Source organism: Carettochelys insculpta, chromosome 5 (genome assembly GCF_033958435.1).
Source record: "Carettochelys insculpta isolate YL-2023 chromosome 5, ASM3395843v1, whole genome shotgun sequence".
NCBI classification, from domain to species: Eukaryota; Metazoa; Chordata; order Testudines; family Carettochelyidae; genus Carettochelys; species Carettochelys insculpta.
Window position 1 is genome coordinate 51,084,366 of NC_134141.1, and position 24,954 is coordinate 51,109,319.

The window sequence follows — 24,954 nt, forward strand, 5'->3', positions numbered from 1 at the left end:
TTGGTCAACTCACCTCAGCACCATCGTAACTGAAAATTCCCACCACACTGACAGGCACTGCTTTATTCACACAACGTCCTAGAGCCTTCCGATTGAGAGCAAAGACAAATGGGATATTCTGTTCACAGGCACAATCAATAATGGTATGTAAAGTCTCATCCAACCCACCTGGAACAGACAAAGAACTGAGATAGACCATTCAAAAAGCACAATTTATTCAATCTTGTTCTAACAAAAAGGCATTACAGCCATAAGCTCCTACGTAAAAGTTGAGGTTTAAGAGGCAGTGTTTAGAAATGCCAGAATGTTGTTTTAAAAAAGTGTATGAATGTGCAATGCACAGAAACACTTCTTCAAACATGACTGAATAGTGCTCATCTAAAGGTTAATCTGACCACTCCCTCTGAATCAACAAGAGCCCTCCATTGTACTGCTACTAAATTTTGTACTTTACCATATTTACAGAACAAAGAATGGACTGACACATCAGCACCACTATGAACAGTATAAACAATGCAGTGTGGCTGAGGTATGGGTGTCCAAGGAAGGAAACTTTTAAAAGCTAAATCACTTCAAGATCACAGATCAGTGACAAGGGTGTGAACAGTGGTTACTCGTAACACTTTAACCCATGATCCCTTGGGATCAAAGGATGCCTACTACTATGTAACACTTCATTCTAAGAAACGTGAAACTTGTCATTGATGTATTGGTGAACAATCTGATTTACTTTGCAAGAAAAGCATCAATAAATCACTAGTTTCCCATGGCAGTTTTCTTCAAGTACCTACCACCAACCATAACAAACCTGTTCTATATTTCATCTTTTGAAAATAAAACTTGTTTTGTAAAACACTTACCCTTTGATTGAATCTTTTCACAGTTTGGAGAGATGATGACACATTTCAGTTTTTTCAGCTTCAGGTGTTTCAAGACTTCTCTGAGCCCCATAACCAATCTGCGTTTTGCTTTGGCCTTCACTGGGTCTTTTTGATACAAGCGATCTTGGAAGCGAACCAGTTCTTTTAGAAGATCTGTCACACAACTGTCAACTTCTTTATTAAGTACCTGGCTACAGTAACTAGAAGAAAGAATCAGTTGAGTTAAATAGTCTGCTCTTGCAAACACAACTGTACTATCTCAAATACACACTATGCGTCCAGGACAATACAAAAAGTTATTTCAGGTTTTGTTTTTTTTTTTTGTTTTGTTTTTTTTTTTGAGTAGATTAGACAGTACAGGGTGGTTTGTCTGTTTCATGACACTCCACCTCCCATATCAAGATATACCAAGACATAGGACTAATTTTCCTACTGAAAGTTTTCTAAGGTCACAGTATATTTTCACTGAAATAGAACCAAGAGATAGCAACCATATTTTAGAAGTGCTAGTTGATTTCTATAGAAATAACCTATTTTAGATTTAAAAGACAAAGTCTGAGCAAGAGCCAAAGTCGTCATCATCAATTGTACCATGTCTTTGTGATCTGCCTGCAGAGGGGGATCCAGAGAATAGACAGACATACCTCCTTTCTTTAAGCACCCACTGGAAATCAGAGCAGAAAGTTAAACTACATCTATGTTAGAGAATACAAAGTGGCACAGCTGTACCAAGGCAGCTATGATGCTGTAAAGTCTTCTCCATAATCACTCTACGCGGGCAGGAGAAAGCTCTCCCATCAGTTTAATTAAACTTCCCTGATGAAATAATATTGCCCGCACCAGAGCTTCTGTCAGTTTACATTACATTGGTGGGGGGGCAGGTGTTTTCTTTCCCACCGCACTCCTGAACAACATGTTACTGATAAAGGTGTTAATGTAGACATAGCTTTAGAGAGCTGCACTGTAGCTATACCCAAGGACCCCATAACTAGTAACACCCTCTTTCGGGGGGGGGGGCGGGGGGGGGCGGGGAGTTAGTGAAGGGACTTCCTAATGGCACAGAGCAAAGCTACCTGAAAGCAGTGGGATTAGTGGCTACAGATTTATAGGCCTTTGGATGGATGGACCTGTATACTCATAGATCTAAGATCCACCAAGACCTCAGCATTCTGGGTGTCAGACCTTTGCTTTCTTCCTCTAGAGGAATACTGGAACCAACCAACTATCCTCACATTAGAAGAATGCAAGAGCAGTCCCTAATGAAATCCAAAGGAGTCCCTTGCTCTCCCCTACAGGTCTTAACATGAGGGTTGAGATCTGGCCCCTATTTCTAATTATTACTAATCTTACTACTGAAATTAGGTTTCATATTGGTTAGTTTTATATTTCAGTGGTGGGGGGTGTTTGGTTAAAAACTGTAACATTTCAGATTTACCTCAGCAACAGTTTAATGTACAAGCCCATTAAAACAATACAATTAAAGTCCAAAACAATGTAATCTAGCTGAAGAAACAAAGTCCTCCATCCTGAATGCCAAGCTGTAGATGACCTTTATAGATGAGTTGCACTGTGCACACACAGTTGTGTCTTCACAGAAATATTTTTTTGGCACTATAGGCACAAGAAATCAGTTCATAAAAGCAAAAGCAATTACATTTTTACTTTATTTTTATGTCGGCTAGAAGGAACACCAAAACTGTGACCTCTTTCAGTTATGCCAATGGCAGAGTTTCATTTTTCCTATCATGGATATATAACCTGCTGTTAAAATGTAATAACCAAAGTTTCTGTGTTAAAAAGGAGAATCCATACGCAGCTGCTATCATAATATCACAAATGTTTGTAGGAAAGGGCAATTTTAACTTATTCCCTTTATTCTTCTATGTGCACACCAACAAGAGCATGTCATTGGGCTAATCACATTCTACACTCTACATCACCTTTATCCTATTTAGCAGCAGAAAAGTGAAGGAAATATTCTAGCCATAATAAGAGTGTTTTTGGAAAGGTGAAATACCCCTAAATTCTCTCTATGAGAGATTTCACATTACAAGCAAGATGTTTCTAAGAGGTAGCTGCTCCTCCTTCATGAGCGCTACTGAGCCTCTTAGCATCCTCATCCTCTCTGTTGATTGTGATTTGCCTTTCTAGCCCAAATGACAACATATTAGGACAGTAATTGCTGTTTACTGAGGTGTCACTTATTAGGTGCCAACCTGCAAGATAGCTGAAAATAAGAATTCAGAGTTGTGGGTTTAAGGTCAGTTAGCATTTCCCAGAGTAAAAAGCAGTCCTGTTGCACCTTAAGCTGGATCTACACTACAGCGTTCTGTTGACAGAAGTTACTGTTGACAGATAATTCCTGCAGAACCTCTGTCTACAGAACATGTCCACACCTAATACAGGCTCCCGCTGTCAACACCCTCTCAGCAGAGAGCAGTCACATTGCCCAGCCCTCTGTCAACAAAACAGTCAGCCAACAGAACTGCCCAGTGCAGTTCTGCAAACAGAACTGCCCAGTGAACTGCAAGCCCTCTCTGTCAACAGAGGGCCCCCTGGAATGTCCACACTATTTTTTTTTGTCAACAGAGGCGCTTTGCCTCGTACGATCAAGACAGAACTCTGCTGGGTAAACTGCTGCTTTCTGTTGACAGATTCTAGACAGAACTCATTTGTAGCGTGGATGTTCCCTAAGTTTAGTCAACTGAACTCTGTAGTATAGACACAGCTTTATAGACCATACAGGAGATATATCACTCCCCCAACTTCCCATCGCCACCAAAAAAAAACCAACCAACCAACCAAACAAACAAAAAAAACACAGAAGATATATCTCCTGCATTCTGTTCTTCACTTTCCATCTGATGAATTGGGTTTTACCCATGAAAGCTCAGAGGTGCTGGACAGACACACACATGGAGATATATAGCACCGATCTGATGAAGTGGGTTTTACCCACAAAGTTCATTAACTAAGAAATCTGTTCATCTTTAAGATCCTACAGGACTGCTTGTTGTTTTTGAAGTTAGACTAAAACTGCTGCTCCTCTCAGACATTTCACAGAATGTTTTTATAACTTACCTTATTTAAGCAATGTCCTGCCTGTGGTACCATGGTATTAAGAAAGCACCCTTACAAACAAATACTTACTCTCTAAATCTTCTGCTATGAATTTTTGGAAGGCTGGAGTTCAGCTGTGTTAGAGCGGAAGAACTTTCTGTAGAATTCTTGAGCTCTCTACATTCCAGGAAATCTTCTGAACTGATCTGAGCCACAGCAACTGAGGATATGGAATCATCTTCTGCATCTGAACAAAGAAAGGAACGGTTATATTTGCATTGTAAGAGACCAAACACCAAACAGACCTACAAGTGAGAATATAACTGACTACACAGAAATAGGAGAGGTAATTCACACTAGCCCTATGTTTACCTGTTTCAGGGTTATTAGGATCATTTCTAATACAGAAGTGATATATTGAAATGGATGTGGATGGTTTGGAATCTATTCCCTATAGAATCGGACTCTTCAGTCTCAGACAGGGTTTGGCTATAAAGCACACTGGATAAAACCTCACTTTTCAAAAAACTGTTAATGCAGAGTTATGGCTGACTGGCAATTCCGTGTACCCTGTCACAATGTCAAATGAACCTCAATTTCTGAAATACAGTTGTGGTACACACCAGCCCTGCCTCAACACTTTCTGTCTGCCCCCTGGAGCGGGCAAGAGCCACTGGCAACACGTTTGAGTGTTGGCTTTGTAAACCCAGGTTTGTGAATTCAGTCCCTGAGGAGGCCATTTAGGAGTCTGAGGCAAATAGATTTAAAGAAAACAAACGTCAGGAAGGGTGCGTGGCCCTGCTGGGAGAGCAAGGGACTGAACTTGATGACCTTTCAAGGTCCCTTCCAGCTCTGTGAGGTATGTAAATCAGAGCTGCACTTTGAGAAACAGATAAGAGGAATGACTAAGTAAGTGTGTCATTTCATGGGGTGTGGTGTGTCCCACAGGATCATATGCTCATTCACCTGCATGCAGTCCTAAATGGCCCTGTACTGTGTTAGGGCAAGTGAGTTTACAGAGATTATGTGTAACAGGCTACCACAGTTCATACTCTAATGAGGAAAGGTCCATGTGGTTTCTGGGCTCAATTATGTCAGTTGTGCAAGAGAGGAGCACAGTGGTCTATCCTTGCCTTGGATATTTGTAGCTCTCTGCTAGCATGTGTAACCGTGCAGTAGAGAGAGCAGGTAAGTGCAAGTAATATTCTGGAGGGAATCCACAGAGCAAGATTCAAGGGGGTAGCAGCATCTGTCAACACTGAGCTGGCTAGGGAAGAGCAGATGAAATGGTTGACTGCATGCCCAGTATATACCTGGGCTGTGTCTACACTACAAAAGGAACTTCGAAGTAAGCAACTTCAAAGTTGAGAGTCTACACAGACCCTACTTGGAAGTTAAACTTCGAAATAGGGCACTACTCCATTCCCAGGAATGGAGTAAGGACTTCGAAAGGACTTCGAAGTAGGGAGCCCAATTTCAAAGTTAACTTTGAAGTAAGGGAAAGTGTGTGTAGACTCTCTGGTGGCTACTTTGAAGTAGCGCCTAACTTTGAAGTTCACTTTGAAGTTCATTCCTAGTGTAAACACACCCCTGGTGTTTCATTATGCCAACCTAAATTATACTTTGCCATTCTCAGTGTCTCCTACGGTATTCATTCTGTGTCCCAGTAGTGCTCCTTACTGCTAGCAAGGAAAGACTGCGACAATGTCTGTTAGGTGGTGACCAGGGCATTGATCAAGGAGGGCAGCTAGGGTTGAAGTGCTGGCCTGGTATGTGCTTTAATTCCATATTGCTTGGTTTTAGGCAGTTTAAGTTTAGGTGTGTTAGACATTCTGGAAAGGTACTGCACAGTGTCAATCAATCTTAACTTTTCAGACAAGTTTTTGAGCACTGAATCTCACTTGCTTGAGGTGGTAATGGTTGTAGCGAATGGGGCACTGCTGGCTTCTTGGGAATACTTCACTTCCACCTCTGCCTTCCTCTTGTTCCTTCCATACAATCAGTAGGTTTGCAGGTACCATGGGGAAGAAGAAAGGTGGTAACTCACAGTTTTTGAGAAGCATTATCTACCAACTGGAGTAAGCAAATGAAGCACAAGGCAAGCCCAGAACATGGATTCCACTTCAGTGACTGGGGAAGTGGCTTTGCAGAACTCTCTTTAGTATAAGAGGATTGCAGATATGTGAACTGGCAGTGTGAATCAGAACACTCCACTGGCACAAATAAGCCGTGTCTACACGTGCACGCTACTTCGAAGTAGCGGCACTAACTTCAAAATAGCGCCCGTCACGGCTACACGTGTTGGGCACTATTTCGATGTTAACATCGACGTTAGGTGGCGAGACGTCGAAGCCGCTAACCCCATGAAGGGATGGGAATAGCGCCCTACTTCGAAGTTGAACATCGAAGTAGGGCACGTGTAGCCAATCCACGTCCCGCAACATCGAAATAGCGGGGTCCGCCATGGCGGCCATCAGCTGAGGGGTTGAGAGACGCTCTCTCTCCAGCCCCTGTGGGGCTCTATGATCACCGTGTGCAGCAGCCCTTAGCCCAGGGCTTCTGGCTGCTGCTGCTGCAGCTGGGGATCCATGCTGCAGGCACAGGGTCTGCAACCAGTTGTTGGCTCTGTGGATCTTGTGCTGTTTAGTGCAAGTGTGTCTGGGAGGGGCCCTTTAAGGGAGCGGCTTGCTGTTTAGTCCGCCCTGTGACCCTGTCTGCAGCTGTGCCTGGCACCCTTATTTCGATGTGTGCTACTTTGGCGTGTAGACGTTCCCTCGCAGCGCCTATTTCGATGTGGTGCTGCGCAACGTCGATGTTGAACGTCGACGTTGCCAGCCCTGGAGGACGTGTAGACGTTATTCATCGAAATAGCCTATTTCGATGTCACTACATTGAAATAAGCTACTTCGATGTAGGCTTCACGTGTAGACGTAGCCATACAGTCCAATAACTCTGAGGAGTGCAAATTGACTCATTCATGTTAAAGGGATGTTATCCTCTCCCACTATGCCAAAAATCAACCCCAGCCCCTGTTGAGTTAAACCAATTTTCAAGGCATTCTCACTATGCTCATGGTTGTTAGAGCTGATTATGGGGCATGTATGCCCATGACAAAGTAATCTCAACTTGTACCACTATCTTTATCCTGACCCCAAGTTGGGACAGTAATATTATGGATGGTAGTGCTATCACAGTTACACTTACAACAAGATTTCCAACTGAATACATGTTAAAAATTTACACACATTTGAATTAGAGGATCATTGATTTTATATATATATATATATATAAATAAAATAATTACAGTTTGTGTACTATTATTTTTTCTATATAAATTTACATGGATGAACAGAATTTGAAGTTTGCTGTGACGGTTTTAAAAAGGACAACATGACTAAACTTTTTCTAACATCTGACATTTCCTTCAGACCCCTTTTTCAAGGTAACGACATCTGTTTGAGAAATAAAATTGATAAACATGATCTCTTGGTTGGCAGAGAATGGACTAATTATAAACTGAAATATATGCTGCCAATTTTTCATAAATAAAAATAATTCTTTTACTGATGCCAGCATTATGCTTTTACAATAGGAAATGTAAACTTTACACCCATAATTAGAATAGGTTTTCTGTTATGGGTTCACTTCCTGAGTTCTGTAATCACTTTGATCATGCCGACACAGATGAAAGTTGAAGCCATTTGTGTTTCTTTGATCATGCTCAAGTTATTGTTATGAGAGTATTGCGCTTAATACTACCACAAACATTTTGAGCACTCGGCCACCTTTAACTGGAAGTCAGAACACACTAATTAAGAATAGTTTGAGCTTTGCATAAGTACTTGATATAGCTGCAGCTCTAACTTTTCTAATAAGGATAGAGGAGATGGCAGATTCACAAGGAAGTGTGGATAACTGACTTTGGACCAAGAGTTTCCTGATGCTGTTGTAAGTTACTGTGCTGATAATCACAATTTTATTTTTTTTGGGCTGGTACAAGGAAAATTCCTAATTTATTAGAGGTTACTAGAGTCCCATGCTTTGTTCTGTGCAACCTATGAGGAGATTAGCGTGTGTAATTTGGAGAAGTATGAAGAGGATTTCTATGAGCTAGGAAGCTGCCATCCCAGTCCCCAGTGTATAGAAGAATGGCCATCAGAAATTTGCCACTGCTCACTCAACATCACCTCAGATTTTGAATATCTGTATCCAACTGCTATGCCAACCCTAACCCACTATGCAGGCCGTACTAGGTCAATGACTTAAAAGCATTTTTCATCAAAAGCACTGCATCAGAAGCATCTGCATTTTTATCATATTACCTGAGAGGTAATAGCTAGGTTGATGGAACAATTCTTCTATCAGCTTACGAACTGTCTATAGTAGTAATAGGATAGCTTAACTATATAGTTCAGAGATGTGGATTTTCATATCCTTGAGCAACATATCTGGGTCAACCTAAATGTTTTAGTGTACACCTGGCTCAGCTACATTTTTCAGAGACTGGGTGGCATATGGCATGAGTACATTAGTCAGAGGTTACTGCCAACTGCAGTCTTCCCTCCTCCTTCTCACTAATGTCAATACTTTTAAAGCAAAATGTAAATATGTATGTGGCATTTTAGAACAGTTTAAGATATAAGCTCTTAAGTTACAAACTTTGCTCTCCAGTTAAATTACCAAAAGGACCTCAGCTAAGAGCAGACAGTGAGCGACTAATGTGCACAAGAGACTGCCAAAGGCAAGACTCAAACAATATCTAAATGTCAACTCATAACATATATATATAAAACAACAGGTCTTCCATTATTCTGTGCAGATTTAACTGGAAATAATGGAATAAAGTTAATAAGGGGAAACATTGCTGATATATTAAAAAAAAAAACCCACTGCAACAATATGATCTATCAACCTGTATGGAGCAGTTTCCCTTTGGAAATGATTGACTGGAATCCCCACTGACTACGCAAACTAAACAAAACAGTTAGTAGTTTATATTGGAAGAGGAGAAGATGAGATGACCTAACTGAGAAAAAGATTTTAGACTCGGGGTAGCTGTGTTACTGTGCAATTTCACAAACAACAAGCAGTCCTGGAGCACCTTAGGCTATGTCTATATTGCCGAGAACTGTTGGCAAAAGATATGCAAATTGTGCAATTTATTTGCATATCTCCTGCCAACTGTTCTGTCAGGAGGGGCTTTCCTGGCATTTGGCCCGCTCACGTGGGGCTAAATTCTGAGAAACCACCGCTCCCCCCGCCGAGCCGTCCTTGTGGAACAAGCATGACCAGGATGTCGGCAGAATGCTCCTGAAGCAGCAGATTTCTGGTGGGAGACCTGTGCACTCCTGACAGAAGCCTGCAGTCTACACACAGCATCAGAGACTAACCAGTTTATTAGGGCATGAGCTTTCATGGGAAAAAACATCTGAAGAAGCAGGTCTTACCCACAAAAGGTCATGACCTAATAAATTGGTTAGTCTCTAAGGTGCTACAGGACTAATTCTTATATATAAAGATTTTAGAGATATAGATTCAATCTAGGTAATGCTGCAGGAGACATGTAGGCTGTGTCTACACTACAAAACTAACTTTAAAGTTGCTTACTTCGAAGTGCAACTTCGAAGCAGAGTGTCTACACACACCCTACTTCTAAGTTAAACTATGAAGTATGGCACTATTCCATTCCCAGGAATGGAGTAAGGACTTTGAAGTTGGGCTCCCTACTTCTAAGTTAACTTCGAACTAAGGGAAAATGTGTGTAGACTCTCTGCTGGCTACTTTGATGTAGTGCCTAACTTCAATGTTAGTTCCTAGTGTAGATGCATCCGTAGAGAGTTGTGTGACCATTTGGGCAATCTATGTACAGTTAACAATTTCTATTTGATACTGGGGACTCTGTGTGCTATGTGAAACTTCCAATGCTATTTTCAGTGTAGGCTTGTCTGCCTTTTCTGATATCTTTTGCCCCTACACTGAGCTGAAGCCAGAAGAACTGGCAGGACAAATTCTTGCACCCGACACAAAGATGACAATGGAGGTTTATTAAACTTTGCTGATTAACCACGCACATGCAACACTCTTGGACAAACAACTGCCACCCATGATAAACCAGTTTTTCAAGTGTGAACTTCCTGGGGGTAGTAACTGAAGGAGAGAAAACCACCGGGGGACTTTGTTTACTTGAAAAGACAACTGGGGGAGGAAGGGAGAGGCAGGGTGAAGAGGGCAAGGTTACCTGACAAAAGGGATTGACATGTCTGAAGAAGGGTCACATGCCTGCCATTTAAGAGGAAACTTGTGCAGGACAAGAGCAGGACACTGTATGTGGGAGTGAGAGAGAGTGGGACAGAAGAGACCAGAAGCAGAAGTAAAGAGCTGGCTGCAGGAGCAAAGCAGACTCCATGATTCAGAGAAATCATGAACTGAATGAGATGGCTCCTGAACACTGTGGAGGGCTCTAAAGCATTCTTTGGGCTTATGTCAGAGGAGTGAGAAAACTGAGCAGGGAAGTTTGTGTACATACTTTATTGTTTTTTCCTATGCTAAAGGAAAATGCCTGAAACCCTTAAAAAAGGCTGTAATCCCACAAGAAATGATGTACAAACCCAGCTGGAGTTCTGGGAAAAGGTACGCTTAAGTTGCTGGGGAGGCTGGGGGGAGAAAGGGGTCAGTCCTAGACCTGGGCCTATGTCTCCAGAGAGGTGGGACCTCATTTCAATGGCTTAGTAAAACAAAGACTACTTGAGAGGTCAAGAAAAGACAAAATGCTGCAGCCTACTCACACCAAGGGAAGCTTAAGAGCGCACAGGTCCAACATGGTAGGAACTAAATATGGCAACACCTCAATGACCATGTTCCCTCTTATTGTTTCCACCCCTCAGCGAAATTAATTTTCACATGTGCACCACTAGGGAGGTGATGTGTGACTTATCACCTTCATATTGGTGCACATAACAAAATTCATGTAGCAGGAGTGGGTCCAAGGGGTTCTGAGTGTGGGAGGGGGCTCAGGCCTAGAGTGCAGGCATATGAGGGCTTCAGCTGAAGGTGCAGGCTCCAAGGTGAGGCTGAGGTGGTGAGGCTCAGGACTGGGGCTTGCAGTGCAGGAGGGCGCTGAGGGGCAGGAGTGTAAGTTTGATGTAGCAGGTCAAACTAGGCACGTTAAATCGAACTCCAGAAGATCAGCCATAGCAGGGTTGATCTTCTCTGTAGTGAAGACGTACTCACAGTTACAAATAGAGTAAATTCAACATGTGTAGAAAGGAGGCAACAATAATTAATTAGACTGCCCACTATTCAGCAGCACGGACACAGGTTATCAGCTTTGACATGCTCTTCTAACTGGGCTGGAATAGTGCTCTGCAAAAGAACCTTTTCGAACCCCCTAGTGGAGGAGGGACCTCTATGCTAATCTTCATTTCATACAGCTTTTGTGCAAGTTTTTTTAAACGGAGCAAGTGTAATTACACCCACACGTCCCCCTACACACCGTATTGTCAATTCACCCGGAAGTGCCAGTGCAGAGTGACATTACCAGTGTTGCTGCACCTGTTTAGCTAGCTCTTTAAAATTTACAAGTCCTCCCCCCGGCCCAATACAAATATAAGATCTGCAGCATCAGGAAATACCTGTCTTGGTATCCTGAGAAAGTGGATGATCTTCAGTTGTGGATTCTTCACACTGATGAACAGTATCTCCATCATCTTTTGGAATCACTGCCAGGTGCTGTTTTCGTTGTTCTCTTTCTTTCAGAATAATCTTAAATATTGAACAGTTCAGTGTCATGCAGACATCATATAACTAAGTTTTAACAACAAGACCCCACAAACAAACATTAATTCCTTTGTGTCATGCAAGGCTTGTGTTTCACTGCAGGTGTATTCTTTCACACCATGTTCAGGCACCCTGATGTCGGTTAGAGTAAAGACTCAAACCAAAAGCTACATATGCTCTTGCCTGCCTCTAGATCAAAGGGAAGAGATGTACTTTCGGCACCTGCTGTAACATGGCTACCATCCTAACTGGAAAAAAAAAAGCCGTCTGGTGGGCGACGTTCCCTCTCATTTTTTCCATCCATGGGTAGAATAAATTATTTTAATGCATCAAAGCACATGCATATGTTCACCACCAATAGAAAAACACGCTGCTGGCTGTGGGTGCTCTGCTGATCAGCTGGGTGGCACCTGAGTGCTGGCGGCCAGCTACAAGGACTATGGGCAGGTCTACACTTCAGCGGAAGGTCAAACTAAGGTAAGCAATTCTAGCAAAATGAATTACATAGCTGGAATTGATGCTCCTCAACTCAGCTCCCATACCATCTCCAATAAGAGAGGTCAATGGGAGGGTTTGCTCCCATCGACTTCCCTTATTCCTAACAGGGGGCAGGAGTACCATCACCAATAAGGGCACCCTGTAAATTCGAATTAGCATGTCCACACCAGGGATAATAAATCAAACTCTAGAGCTAGGTCTGCACTAGAAGCATCTGTCTACAGGAGTTACTGGCGGAAGAGATGTTCCAACAAAACTTCTGTCGACATATTGTCTCTACACACAAAAGCGGATTGATCCTTTGATCCGCTCTGTTGACAAAAGGGCCCCCCAGAGTGTCTAGAGGGCTTTTTTGTTGACAGTTTCTGTTGACAAAACACATTTTGTGTGTAGATACTCTGCAGGTTTTGTTGACAAAACCCAGTTTTGTCAACAAAGCTCTCTAGTGGAGACACAGCCTATGCAATGTACTTCACAGGACTGAGGCGCTACCCCTTCCCATTCCATCTCATCCCACATATAAAATCCAGTCAGTCTGTAGCACACCACACTGAGGGGGTGAGGCTGGGGCAGGGGGAAAGATGTAAATCTAAAGGATACAAAGAAGAAGGAGTGGTGGTACAGAATGATAAAGGGGCATATTGTGTAGTACTGGATCCAGTCTGGGGACTCATTACAATTCTAGCTATAGCAGCACAGCAGAGGACAGCCACTTGAAATCAATTACCCTTCCCTGCATTTGCAACAGCCCCCAGTGTAGCTAGCCATTTCTGCAGGTAACACGTATGCTGCTATTAGCTCATTATACTTGTTCCAAGCTTATTCACTACTCATGCTACAGGGCCCATTTGCAAGAGGGGGAACAACAACAAGAAAAAGCAAACCCATCTATTACAATAGCTCCTAAATGTATTGAACATTGCACAGACTTTTTAAAAAGCCCACAAAACATGGCCCTCATCCCTTAAAGTTACTGTCAGTAAACTGATAAAGCAAGGCTACATACATCCAACACAGTACATGGCACATTGCTTCTTCATGTTTTTGTACTGTACAATTTTCAGGTGCATTTAAGCCATGCAGAACTATCCTGTTTTCAAGACTCTATTGAACTAATGCTACATCACTGCCCCTAGCATAAAACCATGGTCAAGAGCTATGGGAAGGTGTCTGGATGTCCTTATACTTTCAACTTCCATAAAAAGCACCATAGGCAACCAGGCAGAGATTAGAAAAGCACTTAGGCAGCTCTAATTTCGGCTAGGAATCAGATCACCCTAGCCAAACTTGCACTGAGCACAGGTAGGCTATACTAGACAATATGGTATGGAGTACGTTTCCTCATCCCAAGAATTTGAGTGACTTTTCAGACTTGCAGTCCTTGTGCTATGAAATAGCTGAAATTCGGAGTGGAGAATGCAAATTTGGAACACTGATTATATAGTTAGCTTGACCTTCTAAGGGGACTTTAAAAAAAAAAAAAATCAAATATTTCTAGAACTGAACTTGTACCAAGGCTGAAATCTCGATTAATAGACTTAGCAGAGGATGGTGATATGCTTGAAGAGAATAGTAGAAATGTTTCATAAAAGGTAACAAATTGGAGCACCTTTTTAAGAGCGGTTGGTTTCTTGGCTCTGGGGACTTCTCTCTGCTTTCCTTTCTTTACCAAAGGTGCACTGGAGTCCAACGGATTATGTGGTGTCTTCCCTTGATTTAACTGCTGATTTTTCGTTACTGTTGTAGGTTCCTTTGAAAGCAATGGTATGGCACCACCAACTGAAGTAAGAGAGAATTATCAGACAGCTGAAACTCAATATTAACATATGAACAAAATCTAAGGCAAGTTTAGTGTTTGACTGTAACACATTCCCTACCATACAGAGAGACTTGTTATGCAATATTGAGTTGGGGGAAGAAGGGAGGTTTAGTCTGTGTCAATGCCTTCACAAACATTACCTCACTCACCTCTACTATACCATCACCTTAATTAGCACTTATTTCCCAATCTCAAAAATATGAAGAAATTAAGCAAAATACTGCAATGCAGGCTATATTCAGTAGTATACCAATCCAAACTGAGAAATTTTAGGCAACCTGAAGTTCTACGAAATTTCCCAGTTGGGATTTTGTTCCTTCAACCTACACAGACATATGACGTCTTCATGGACGTGCTGGCGATTCTAGAGTTATTTGTTGTGAATAAATTAGAGGTGTCTAATCTCCTCCATCTTCCCCTTTGTGAACTACTTGCAAGCCAACATCACCCAGTTTCTATAAGAGTGTAACAGATGAACAGTGAAATACTAAGGTACTTGTATGGCTTCCACCATCGTATTTCAGCACTTCACCATGCAGTCATCCTCAGAATGCTCCTCTGATGTGGGGAAATATTATCCCCATTACACATGGGGAACTGAGGCACAAGTGCCTTGCCCATGGGAACTCTGTGCTAGAACACAGCATGACCCTTGGGAGATCCAGGTGCAGCCTAGCACCCTAATCACTAGACCACCTTTTCCTTTAACATGTCCCCAATAAGAGTCTGTAGCTGCATCAAATCTGTGACATTTTCTGGATCTGCACAGAAATCATTTCCCTTACTGCAGGGATTCTTCCCCTGACGGAACGGCACACCGACACCTTTCTTTCCCCCACCGCCACCACTGTTTTTAAATGCAACTCCGAGCTGCTGCCTCTGCCGGTTGCCCCTCAGGTGCATTGTTGGGTTGGGGCTGGAGCTGGAGGCAGGAAAGGAGGGGCTGGAGCAGGCCTGGAGTCCTGTTTGCTGGAGCTGGGGCCTTGCACACCACGAGGTCAGCGCTTCCCTCCCCAGCCCTCATGTCACAGGGCCAGGCCCAGAACCCTCTACAGTGTGGGGCCGAGACCCCCCCATCCCAGAGTCCCAGCCACAGCACTGTGGCCGGAGCCATGCATGGTGTGGGGCTAAGGCAGGGGTGTGCAGCCCATGGGCCAGAATCCAGCCCACGGAGCCCTTTTTATCTGGCTCACACCACCAGCAGCACTGCCATTTTTCCAGCATGGCTCGCACAGGCCCCGGCTCCTGGTTGGTGCAGCTCCTGCCAGAGTGGCTCACACAGGGCACTGCTCTGGCTGGCATGGTTCCAGCCAGTGCAGCTCCTGCTGGCACGGCTCACAGGGGCTGCTGCTCTGGCCAGCGCAACTCGCCTGGTTCCTGGCTCACGTGGCTCCCGCTGCTCCTGAGGCCCCAGCAGCAGCTCTTGTAAATTGCCGCACTCAGTTTGTGCTAAGGGTGCCTAGCTCTGGGGGAGGGGGAGGACATTATGTAGAGTTTGGGGGGCCTGGGGGGGCCTGGCTCTGGGGGATAGGAGCAGGGATTGGGTTAAAGCAGAGGGCTAGGGCTGCCTGGCTCTGGGGGAGGGGGAGTGGGTTACAGCAGTGGGGGGCGGGAGGGGGTTGTCCCTCATAAGCATTCTGAAAATCTGGCAACCCTATTTGGACCCCGTGCAGGCCTATTAAGCTGCCCAGGGGGCAGTCTGGGCCCTCGCACGAGGGGGTTGGGCTTCTGGGCAGATTGAGTTTTGATTTATGCCACCTTTTTTCCAGGAAAAAAGCACTGATTTAGTACTTCAAGGAATAAGACACAAGTAACAGTCGGAGTGAACTTGCCACATGTTACTGAAAATGTTATATATGGCTCTCCTTATCTCTCAACTGCCTCTACTTAAAACATAAGGGAGTTTAGTCAGTAACCTTCTAATATCAAGCAAGTTACTCAGAGCTGATTAGCTACCCTGCATTCAGATTACTTCAAACTGCTACAAGACAGCTTCTTTAAGGTGAAACTTAGAAAATGAGAACTGAATTTAGAACACAGCCAAGGAACAGAGGCATATGTAAGTAGCGCTACAGGTTATGAGCTGCTTCCAATTCATGCACAAAATCTTTACACTCCAATACATCTCAAACAAAGCATGTCACCTGTGTATTCTCGTCCTGTAAAAAATAATTAAGAACTTACTCAGTGTTTTAAATTTACTGAGCCCTTGCTAGTGTTGCTGAAGACATTTATACTTTTGCTGTGTCTACTTACAGCATTTCCAAAATTAGCCCAAAAGTCAAACAATTACCTTCATACATTAAATTAATCCAAGTGCATTTGTCTTACCTACTAATAATTGGCAGCTATAATAAAAATATTGTTCAATCCAACTAGTCAAGAATCAATCTGCTGATGATTGAGAACAAAGTAAAGGAGATCACCACTCCAGACTGCTATTTGCTGTTTCTGGGACAAATTAACTTGCAGTTAATAACCTCTGAAGCTGTCACACAAGTCAGTATCTTAACATAGCTGCGATGTGATCCCTTCCAGTTCTTTCTTAAGATAACAAATGCTTTATATGTAAACATCCATGACAACATTTTAACTTGTTTAAATACTATGACTGAGCCACTCATTTTTACTGTACTTTGCAAAATGAAGTATACAGTACAAAGGCAATAATGTGGATAAATACTATCTTTGTCACACTATTAGATTTCTTTGACTCTTCCTATTCTCTTTACTTCTTTGCAGTTCTATCAGTGGTTAGCATAAAGACTGTGAAATATCTATAAGACAGGCTAAATTTGGGTTAATCAAGTAAACACTTGAATCTTAAAAAATTCTTGATAATGCAATAGTCATCTTATCCCTCCTAAGTACAGCCAAGATATTCTCATCCCCCCTGTGTGACAACACCAGACAAGTAATCTAATGTAATTCTACTATAGGAGAAGATACTATGATTCATAATGCTCTGCTTCCTGCTGCACCACTTACCCTGTCCTCTGCCCTCCAATTCACACTTAAAACATACTTCCATGAGGACAATTTTAAACTATTATTTGAGTTACGATTAACAATTGGTATTGTTGTTACATCTCCAAAATTATATTTCAGCAGCCGTAAATATTAGATGAAAGGTTATACACAAAGTATTCCAAGCTCTCAGAATGAACAAAGACAAAAACCATTGATAATTGGTATTTCCAGTTATTCCTTTGAAATCTCAAGAATGGCACAGTATTAATAAAGTACATACAGCCAACCGTCATTTTACATGGCTTCACACTGTGCAAAACTCACACTAACGTGAGTTTTGCACAATGTGAAGCTGCTGGGCTGTTAGCCTTCCTAGCTTCCCACAGCTGCAATCAGCCAGGCAGGCTAAGACTCCCTTCTCCCTGCCTTCCCAGAGCAGTGCTAGACACCACTCTAGGAAGGTAGGGGGAAGGCTTTTAGCTTGCCTAGATGCCTGCCACTGCGGGCAGCCAGGCTGCCTAAACCCCCCTTCCCAGAGCAGTGTGGCAAACCCCACCCACTGGCTCAACGCACCCAAGTCCTCTGCCCCCGTGGACCCAGCTCAGCCCCCCTGGTGCTCCAGCTTCCCTCCCCCACGGGGGGCTCCAGCCACACAACTGGGGCTCCCCTCCAACCCCATGCCCCAACCCCCACATCCGTCCCAAGTTCAACCCCTCCATGCACCCCAGTTCAACCCCTCCCCAACCTGGCTCAACCCCCCCGACTCCACACACACACTGGCTCAACTCCCTGGGCACGGGGCTCCAGCTCCCTGCCACAGGCTCTCCCGGCCTCAGATAAATGCCATCTGCAAGCGCTCCCCCCGGAGCGCCTGGGACACAGCAGCTGTGGGCACCCCCTGCCCACTCCCAGTGCCCTAACCCACCCCCAAGCCCTCCCCAACTTAGCAAAATTCAAGGTACGCAGGACCTGAGCGGAACACAACCCTCGTGTACCTTGAGGGACTACTGTACTAATAAAATACTTTGAAATCTCAAGAATGGCACAGCATTAAAAAGAGTTATGAAATTAACTTTATGGTATTTAAGAGTTCATTCAACTCAGTATATTGTTTCCACAATACCAAAATAAGGAGAGAAATTCTTAATCTTTGTCAAGTAATAGGAAAAACTTAATCCATTTCTACTTGAATTAGGTAGTTTAGTGTACGTTTTCCTTGGAAGACATGTATAATGGAAGTGTGATGGGGTGAACTAAGCTCTGACACCCTCTAGAGGAGGCCAGAGGTCTTGCCAAACTCAGTGAGGCGCAGACAAGAGGTCTTCCAGGGAGGATAGAGTGGCTGTCTCAGTGGCAGCCAACCACAGCCCAGCAAGCCAATATAAAAGACGCTGCAGGGCTAGAGCCTGGCAGTTTCATTCAGGAGCTCAATCCAAGCAGATGCCTATGCTTTCTGGGAGCCCAGCAGTACTTAGTTCCAAGTGAGCGCTAAGCTTTGACCTGGTTATGGCCTAAGTCCAGTGGTCAGAGACTAGCCACAAACTGGGAAAGGAGCTGAGAGCACCCTGGACAGGGTGAGTCAGATCCCACCTTCAGGGCTCAGAAGGCATGCGTCAAGACTTCACAGGCTGCCCTCAGACACAGAGGAACACTCAGGAGCAGGCCAACCCTGTTACAGGAGGGCATCGTGTTGTGAGATTTTTTGTTTCTTTAAGACACACATAAAAGGCCTGAAAGCATTTATTTCACCACCAGAGCCTGTTTTTTGTTCATTTTTATTTACCTTACAACTAAGACACTTCAAGTCTTGTCTTCTGTTTTTGCCTACATAACTCTTCTATTAACTAGGGAACTGCTGTGTGAGTTCTCAGCCCCCAGCTGAAAGAGCTGAGATGGAAAGGTTTGAAGCTTTACCAGAGAGCCTCTCTCCTGAAATGTTTGTCAGGCATTTAAGTCAGTATTCAAAGAAAAAAACCCTGAAATTCCCCTTCGCTTTCATTTGCTCTGAGTTCAGTCTTGCCCTTTGCAATGCCATAACCCTATCAGTTCTCCAGCTGTAAATTAGAAAGAGCTCAAGGAAAGTGCAAACAAACCGTTTTAATTTTAAAAACAAAATCAGAATGCCAAACTTAAAAACTTTGGCTATTCCTATACATCCTAAAATAGACAAAATGCAAAATATGTTTCCTCCCCCCTTTCCCTTCCCACCTCCTGCTAACTTTTCAGGTTAATTTTCAGTCTAAATTATGGTTGTTCCCCACCTCCATCCCTACATTATCTATCTCAACTTTTCATATATGGCTTGCTTCATTTTGATTTTCTTGTCCATCACAAATGTGAAGTATGTTCCTTCAATTACCACCAATAAAAGTGAGGCTATTTTTAAGTTCCCCATATCCGAAACTGACACAGTTGACATGAAGAAAGGAATTCTAATCCTAACTTGTACCTGAAAGCACCACAGGTTTGGAGGACTGTTTCAATTTCTCTGCATGTTGCTTCTGTTCCAGTACAGCCAGCATGCCTCCCAAATCCAACTGCACTGGAATCTGACTCTTTTTTCCACTGCTCTTAGGAGTTTCCTAAGGAAAACAGGAATAAAACTGGGATTGTCGCATTTCAGATTTTAGGAGGATGCATTTCTTGTGACGTACGATCTACTATGGACACATTCATTCAGGAATATTGGTGTTCATAGATTAAAACAAATGAAAAATACATCAAATCTTAATGTTTTGGAACAGAGATTGTTCTGGATCATTACTGTACATTTTTGACAACTACTGAGGCACAGCACCAAAGAGTCAAATCTCTTTACACTAGCATCAGCAGATATTTCAGGACTAAATAGGCTTTTGTGTTGGGAAGTATGTCAAGTACCTTTTACTAAAAAGGGTTATTACTGTTACTAATTTTACTTCAAAAATATACAGGATAAATATTCACTGCATTTTTGTTTTCAGCAGCTGGGCCTTGTGTAAACACCTAACCCTTTACTATGCCTTTCTTTGAAAACAGCTCTCTGGTGATTCCCACTTGAGCCATGTCTACACGTGCACGCTACTTCGAAGTAGCAGCACTAACTTCGAAATAGCGGCCGTCACGGCTACACGTGTCGGGCGCTATTTCGAAGTTAACATTGATGTTAGGCAGCGAGACGTCGAATCCGCTAACCCCATGAGGGGATGGGAATAGTGCCCTACTTCGACGTTTAAAGTAGGGACCATGTAGTCGTTGCGCGTCCCGCAACATTGAAATTGCAGGGTCCTCCATGGTGGCCATCACCTGAGGGGTTGAGAGACGCTCTCTCCAGCCCCTCAGCTCAATGGTGGCCGCGTGGAGCGGCCCCTTAAAGGTCCCCTCCCACTCCATTCCTGTGCAGGAAGCTGAGGGAACGTGCAGGCGGCAGCCCAGACACGCAGCCAGCCTGCACGTCCCTCAGCCACCCAGAACAGGGCGAGCACCTGCCATGGCTTCCCGGCAGCCCCCCCAGAGGACCCCCCCCCAAGGGGAGCCAGAGCAGCCAGGCCAGCCAGGCGGGCAGTCAGGCTGGGAAGCGGCAGCGGGGCCCCTCCTGGACGGAGGCCGAGCTGCGGGACCTGCTGGGGCTCTGGAGCGAGGAGGAGGTGCTCCACGTAATGGGGAGCAAGAGGCGGAACGCGGATGTGTTCGCTCGGCTGGCCGAGGGCCTGGCCGCCCGGGGTCACCCTGCCCGCACTCCTGACCACATCAGGATTAAGGTTAAGGAGCTGCGGCAGGGTTACGCCCGGGCACGGGATGCGGCCGGCTGATCTGGGGCCGCCCCCATCACTTGCCCCTTTTACAGGGAGCTCAGGGACATCCTGGGCCCCCGGCACACCTCCTCCCCTCCGGCCACCCTTGATACCTCGGCCAACGAGCCCCAGCAGGCCCTGCAGCCGGAGTCCGCCCCGGAGGTAAGCCCCGCACCCCGGGGGCCCCCCCTGGAGCCCACCCCCGGGCCATCGCGGCAGGAGGAGAAGGAGGAGGAGAAGGGGGGCTCCTCTTCTGCAGAGTCCGGGCTGCAGATCCTCCTCCTGCCCTCCCAGAGCAGCAGCCGGGCGTCCGCCCCCCGGGGATCTCCAGACCGTGGGAGTGGACCAACACGTATGTACCCCCCTCTGGTGTACACCCCCAGGGTTGAGGGGCGGGGGTAATAGATATGTGCCCAGGGCCCCCCACATGCCCACATGGCCATGGCCCCAAGGACACCAGGGCCATGTCCCTCACAGGAGTGCATCAGCCCCTGCCCGCCCCCCCAGCATGACAGTGCCATGCCCCATCCCTGGGGCAGGGGGGAGCGGAACCTCGAGGGTCCCCTGGGAGCAGGGGGTGGGACACCCTGCAGCAGCAGCAGCAGCAGCAGCAGCATGTGATGGAGTGGGGGGAGTGCAAAAGGGAGACTCAGCCTAGATATGAGCAACAAGCTGAATAGCTCCCGGGGCAAAGGATGATCCTGGGGCTACAGCTGGCAGGTGACACCTCTGCCCTGAACAAAGAGGAGGGAGGAGCCGAGCTGGCTTTGAATCGGGGCGGGGGCCGCAGGTAGAGGCTAGGGGAAGGGAGAGCTGGAAGGCAGCCAGCCTGAGGAGGGGGAAAGCTACACCCCAGAGGGGCACCCCTTGGGGTCTTCTCCCCAGGACGGGTTGGAAGGACTGTCTCTGACTGCTGTGCTGTCACTCCTGGGAGAAACTGGGCATCTGTGGCCTAAGAAACCTCTCCTGTCAGACCCTGCTGAGTGAAGTGCGAGTCACTCCCGCCAGGGGACAGGGTGCAGTGCAGGGGGACCCCTGAACCCCATCACAGCAGCATCTCCCGGGGACGGGGAACCTGCAGCACAGGGGTGGGGGGACAAGCGCCACGGCTCGGGGCCCACACTAACGCCTGTCTCCACTCTTCTTCCCCCCCTCCTGTGTTCTGCAGCTGCACCATCGGAAGGACCGGAGAGCGCTGGCGAGGCTTCAGTGGTCCCGGAATCCCCTCGGGGGCCATCGCTCCAGGCCAGCCCCTCGGTGGAGGACCGACCGGCCCCACGGCGGGCAAGACGGCGGACCCCACAACACCACACATCGGCGACGGACCCCCAGCTGCTGGCCATCCATCGCCGGCAGCTGGAGGTCGCGGAGCAGCGTCTGCGGGTGGAACAACGCCGCCTCCACCTGCAGGAGCGGGCACTGGCCTGGTGCCAAGAGGCATGGGGGGCCTACATGGAGACATTCAACCGTCTCGTGGACTACCTGGCCCCCCGTGCCGCGCCGCCCACCGCAGTGCCCGCCCTGTCTGCTCCACCCGCCGCACCACCCAGCTGCTCCGCTCGTCGCCGCGCCATCTGCCATCGCCCCACCACCCGCCACCGAGGGCCAGACCGCCGAGGGATACCTGGGTCCAGCTGAGACTCGCCGGACGTATCTTCTGGTCCGCACGGCCCCCAGCCAGCCCCGGACAGGGCTGCGGCCGAGGCAGGGCTCCCGGCTGCCCACCCCCAGTGCCGGACTATAGGGGAATGGGGCCCAGGACATGGCGCCCCCCACTTGTATATAGTTGGACTTATGTATTTGTGCCCCCCGTTTGCCCAGTCCTCACCCCATGTAAATAGTTCTCCCCATCCTTGCAATCCCTGGTTTTCTCTTTTTTGTTACATGTAAATATATATGGAAACTTTTTTATTATTCACTCTTATGTTATGGTTTAGTTAGTAGGTCTTGTACATAGTTTTGTTGTTATTAGTTCAAAAACCAGTTAAAAAAAGAAAACCAGTTTCATTTAACCAATGAGTGCGTGCTTTTATTTGTTGAGGAGAAGTCGGGGGGGCGGGGCGGGGGTTTGCTGTTGGGAGCTCCGTGGTGTGGGCGTAGGGGCAGGGAGTGTTGTGGAGGAAGGGGGGGGGGCGCAGTGGGGGGCCTGGCAGAGTTCACCCCACAGCCTCCTCGAAGTGGGCCCGCAGGGCCTCCCGGACCCGGGTCCCTTTGGGGTCCACCTGGCGACTGGGGGCAGTGGGTGGCTGCACGTCACCCCTGCCGGCTTCCACAGCCCAGCCCTGAAAAAAGGCCTCCCCCTTGCTCTCCACCAAATTGTGCAGGGCGCAGCAGGCACCCACAATCAGGGGGATGTTGTTGGGGCCCACATTCAGGCGGATCAGGAGACATCTCCAGCGCCCTTTGAGGCGGCCAAATGAGCACTCCACCACCTGGCACGCGTGGTTCAGGCGCTGGTTGAAGTGCTCCTGGCTGGCAGAGAGATGGCCTGTGTACGGGTGCATGAGCCAGGGCCGGAGGGGGTATGCCGCATCTGCGATGATGCAGAGGGGCATGGTGGTGTCCCCCACAGGGATCTCCCGCTGGGGGATGTAGGTCCCCGCCTCCAGCCAGCGGCACAGGCCCGAGTTCCGGAAAACCCGGGCGTCGTGGGTGCTGCCAGGCCAGCCCACATAAACGTCCTGGGAACGGCCCCGGCTGTCCACCAAGGCCTGGAGGACCACTGAGTGGTAGCCCTTGCGGTTGATGTACCGTCCTCCACTGTGTTGCGGGGCGCGGATGGGGATGTGAGTCCCATCCAGAGCCCCGAAGCAATTGGGGAAGCCCAGCGTGGCAAAGCCCGCGATGGTGGCATCTGGGTCCCCCAGCCTCACGAGCCTGTGGAGGAGCATGGCATTGATGGCACGCACGACCTGCAGGGAAAGCACATGGGAGAGCAGGGTGTGTGTGGCCCTGCCCTGCCCTGCCCTCCCCGCCCCCCGTGGGTCCTCTTACCTCCATAAAGACAGCCCCGACGGTGGCCTTGCCGACGCCAAACTGCTGGCCCACGGATCTGTAGCTGTCTGGAGTGGCCAGCTTCCAGACAGCGATGCCGACCCGTTTCTCTACTGGGAGGGCACGCCGCATGGCAGTGTCCTGGTGCCTGAGTGCGGGGGTGAGCCACTGGCACAGCTCCATAAATGTCTGCCGGCTCATCCTGAAGTTCCTGAGCCAGCGGTTGTCGTCCCACTCCTCAAGCACCAGCCGCTCCCACCAGTCGGTGCTGGTGGGGTAGCTCCACAGGCGGCGGCGTGTGAGGCGGGGGGGGTCAGGGGTCGGAGTGCTGCAGGGTTGGGGGTTGAGCCCTGCACCCCTGGGGGCCGCTCCTCCTCTGGTGTGGCAAGGAGGTGCTCAGCTGCCTCCGGCATGGCATGGATCAGGGCGAGCCCTGCTCCTGCCGGGAGAGCTGGGTGGACCTCTGGCTGCTGCTGCTGCTGGGGGTCCATGACTGCGTCGCCCGAGGTCTGCGTGCCTATGGCTCTTCAGACCGCGTGCTGTGCAGGCTGAGTGTGTCTGGGAGGGGCCCTTTAAGGGAGCGGCTAGCTGTTGTCCCGGAAGTGCTAGTCCGCCCTGTGACCCTGTCTGCAGCTGTGCCTGGCACCCCTATTTCGATGTGTGCTACTTTGGCATGTAGACGTTCCCTCGCTGAGCCTATTTCGATGTGGTGCTGCGCAACATCAAAGTTGAACGTCAACGTTGCCAGCCCTGGAGGATGTGTAGACGTTATTCATCGAAATAAGCTACTTCGAAGTAGGCTTCACGTGTAGACGTAGCTTTGGTGTGTCATCATTTGACAAATAGTCTTGTTTTCCTATGTCTCCACCCAAGAAGGTACGAGAGTAGCCTCCTCCAGGGCTGGCACCATATTTCTCAGCAGCCTCTTCTGCCCAGAGAATATTAATTTTAAATCCAAAATTGAAAAAGTTTCAATGTTCTTCATTTTATTACTGTAAATTAATAACCAAACAGAGACAGAAACATGAAACTTGAGGTGCGTCTGCAGCCGTTACAGTGGCATGGCTACAGTCCTCCAGCTCTGCTGTTACAGAAAGTAGCTACGTTGTTATCAGCAGAAGGGTTATTTCTATTGATGTAGTTAATTCAGTACTACAAGAGGTGGTAGTGAGGTCAACTTGTC

The 24,954-nt window shown here is 47.0% G+C and overlaps 1 protein-coding gene across 9 annotated transcripts in view; it reads right to left on the reverse strand.

Annotated features, from left to right (window-relative positions):
- The window catches only part of SECISBP2 (SECIS binding protein 2), a 63,630-nt gene that overhangs the window by 3,070 nt on the left and 35,606 nt on the right, over positions 1–24,954 (reverse strand). For 8 of the 9 annotated variants that reach the window (XM_074995073.1, XM_074995071.1, XM_074995072.1 and 5 more), the window contains 6 exons: positions 19,454–19,586; positions 13,825–13,994; positions 11,573–11,702; positions 4,032–4,188; positions 861–1,081; positions 14–168 (listed from right to left, as the gene is read on the reverse strand). In XM_074995073.1, the coding sequence (XP_074851174.1) occupies positions 14–168; positions 861–1,081; positions 4,032–4,188; positions 11,573–11,702; positions 13,825–13,994; positions 19,454–19,586 (966 nt within the window). The remainder of the gene's footprint in view (positions 1–13; positions 169–860; positions 1,082–4,031; positions 4,189–11,572; positions 11,703–13,824; positions 13,995–19,453; positions 19,587–24,954) is intronic. The other variant, XM_074995080.1, reaches the window with a different exon arrangement.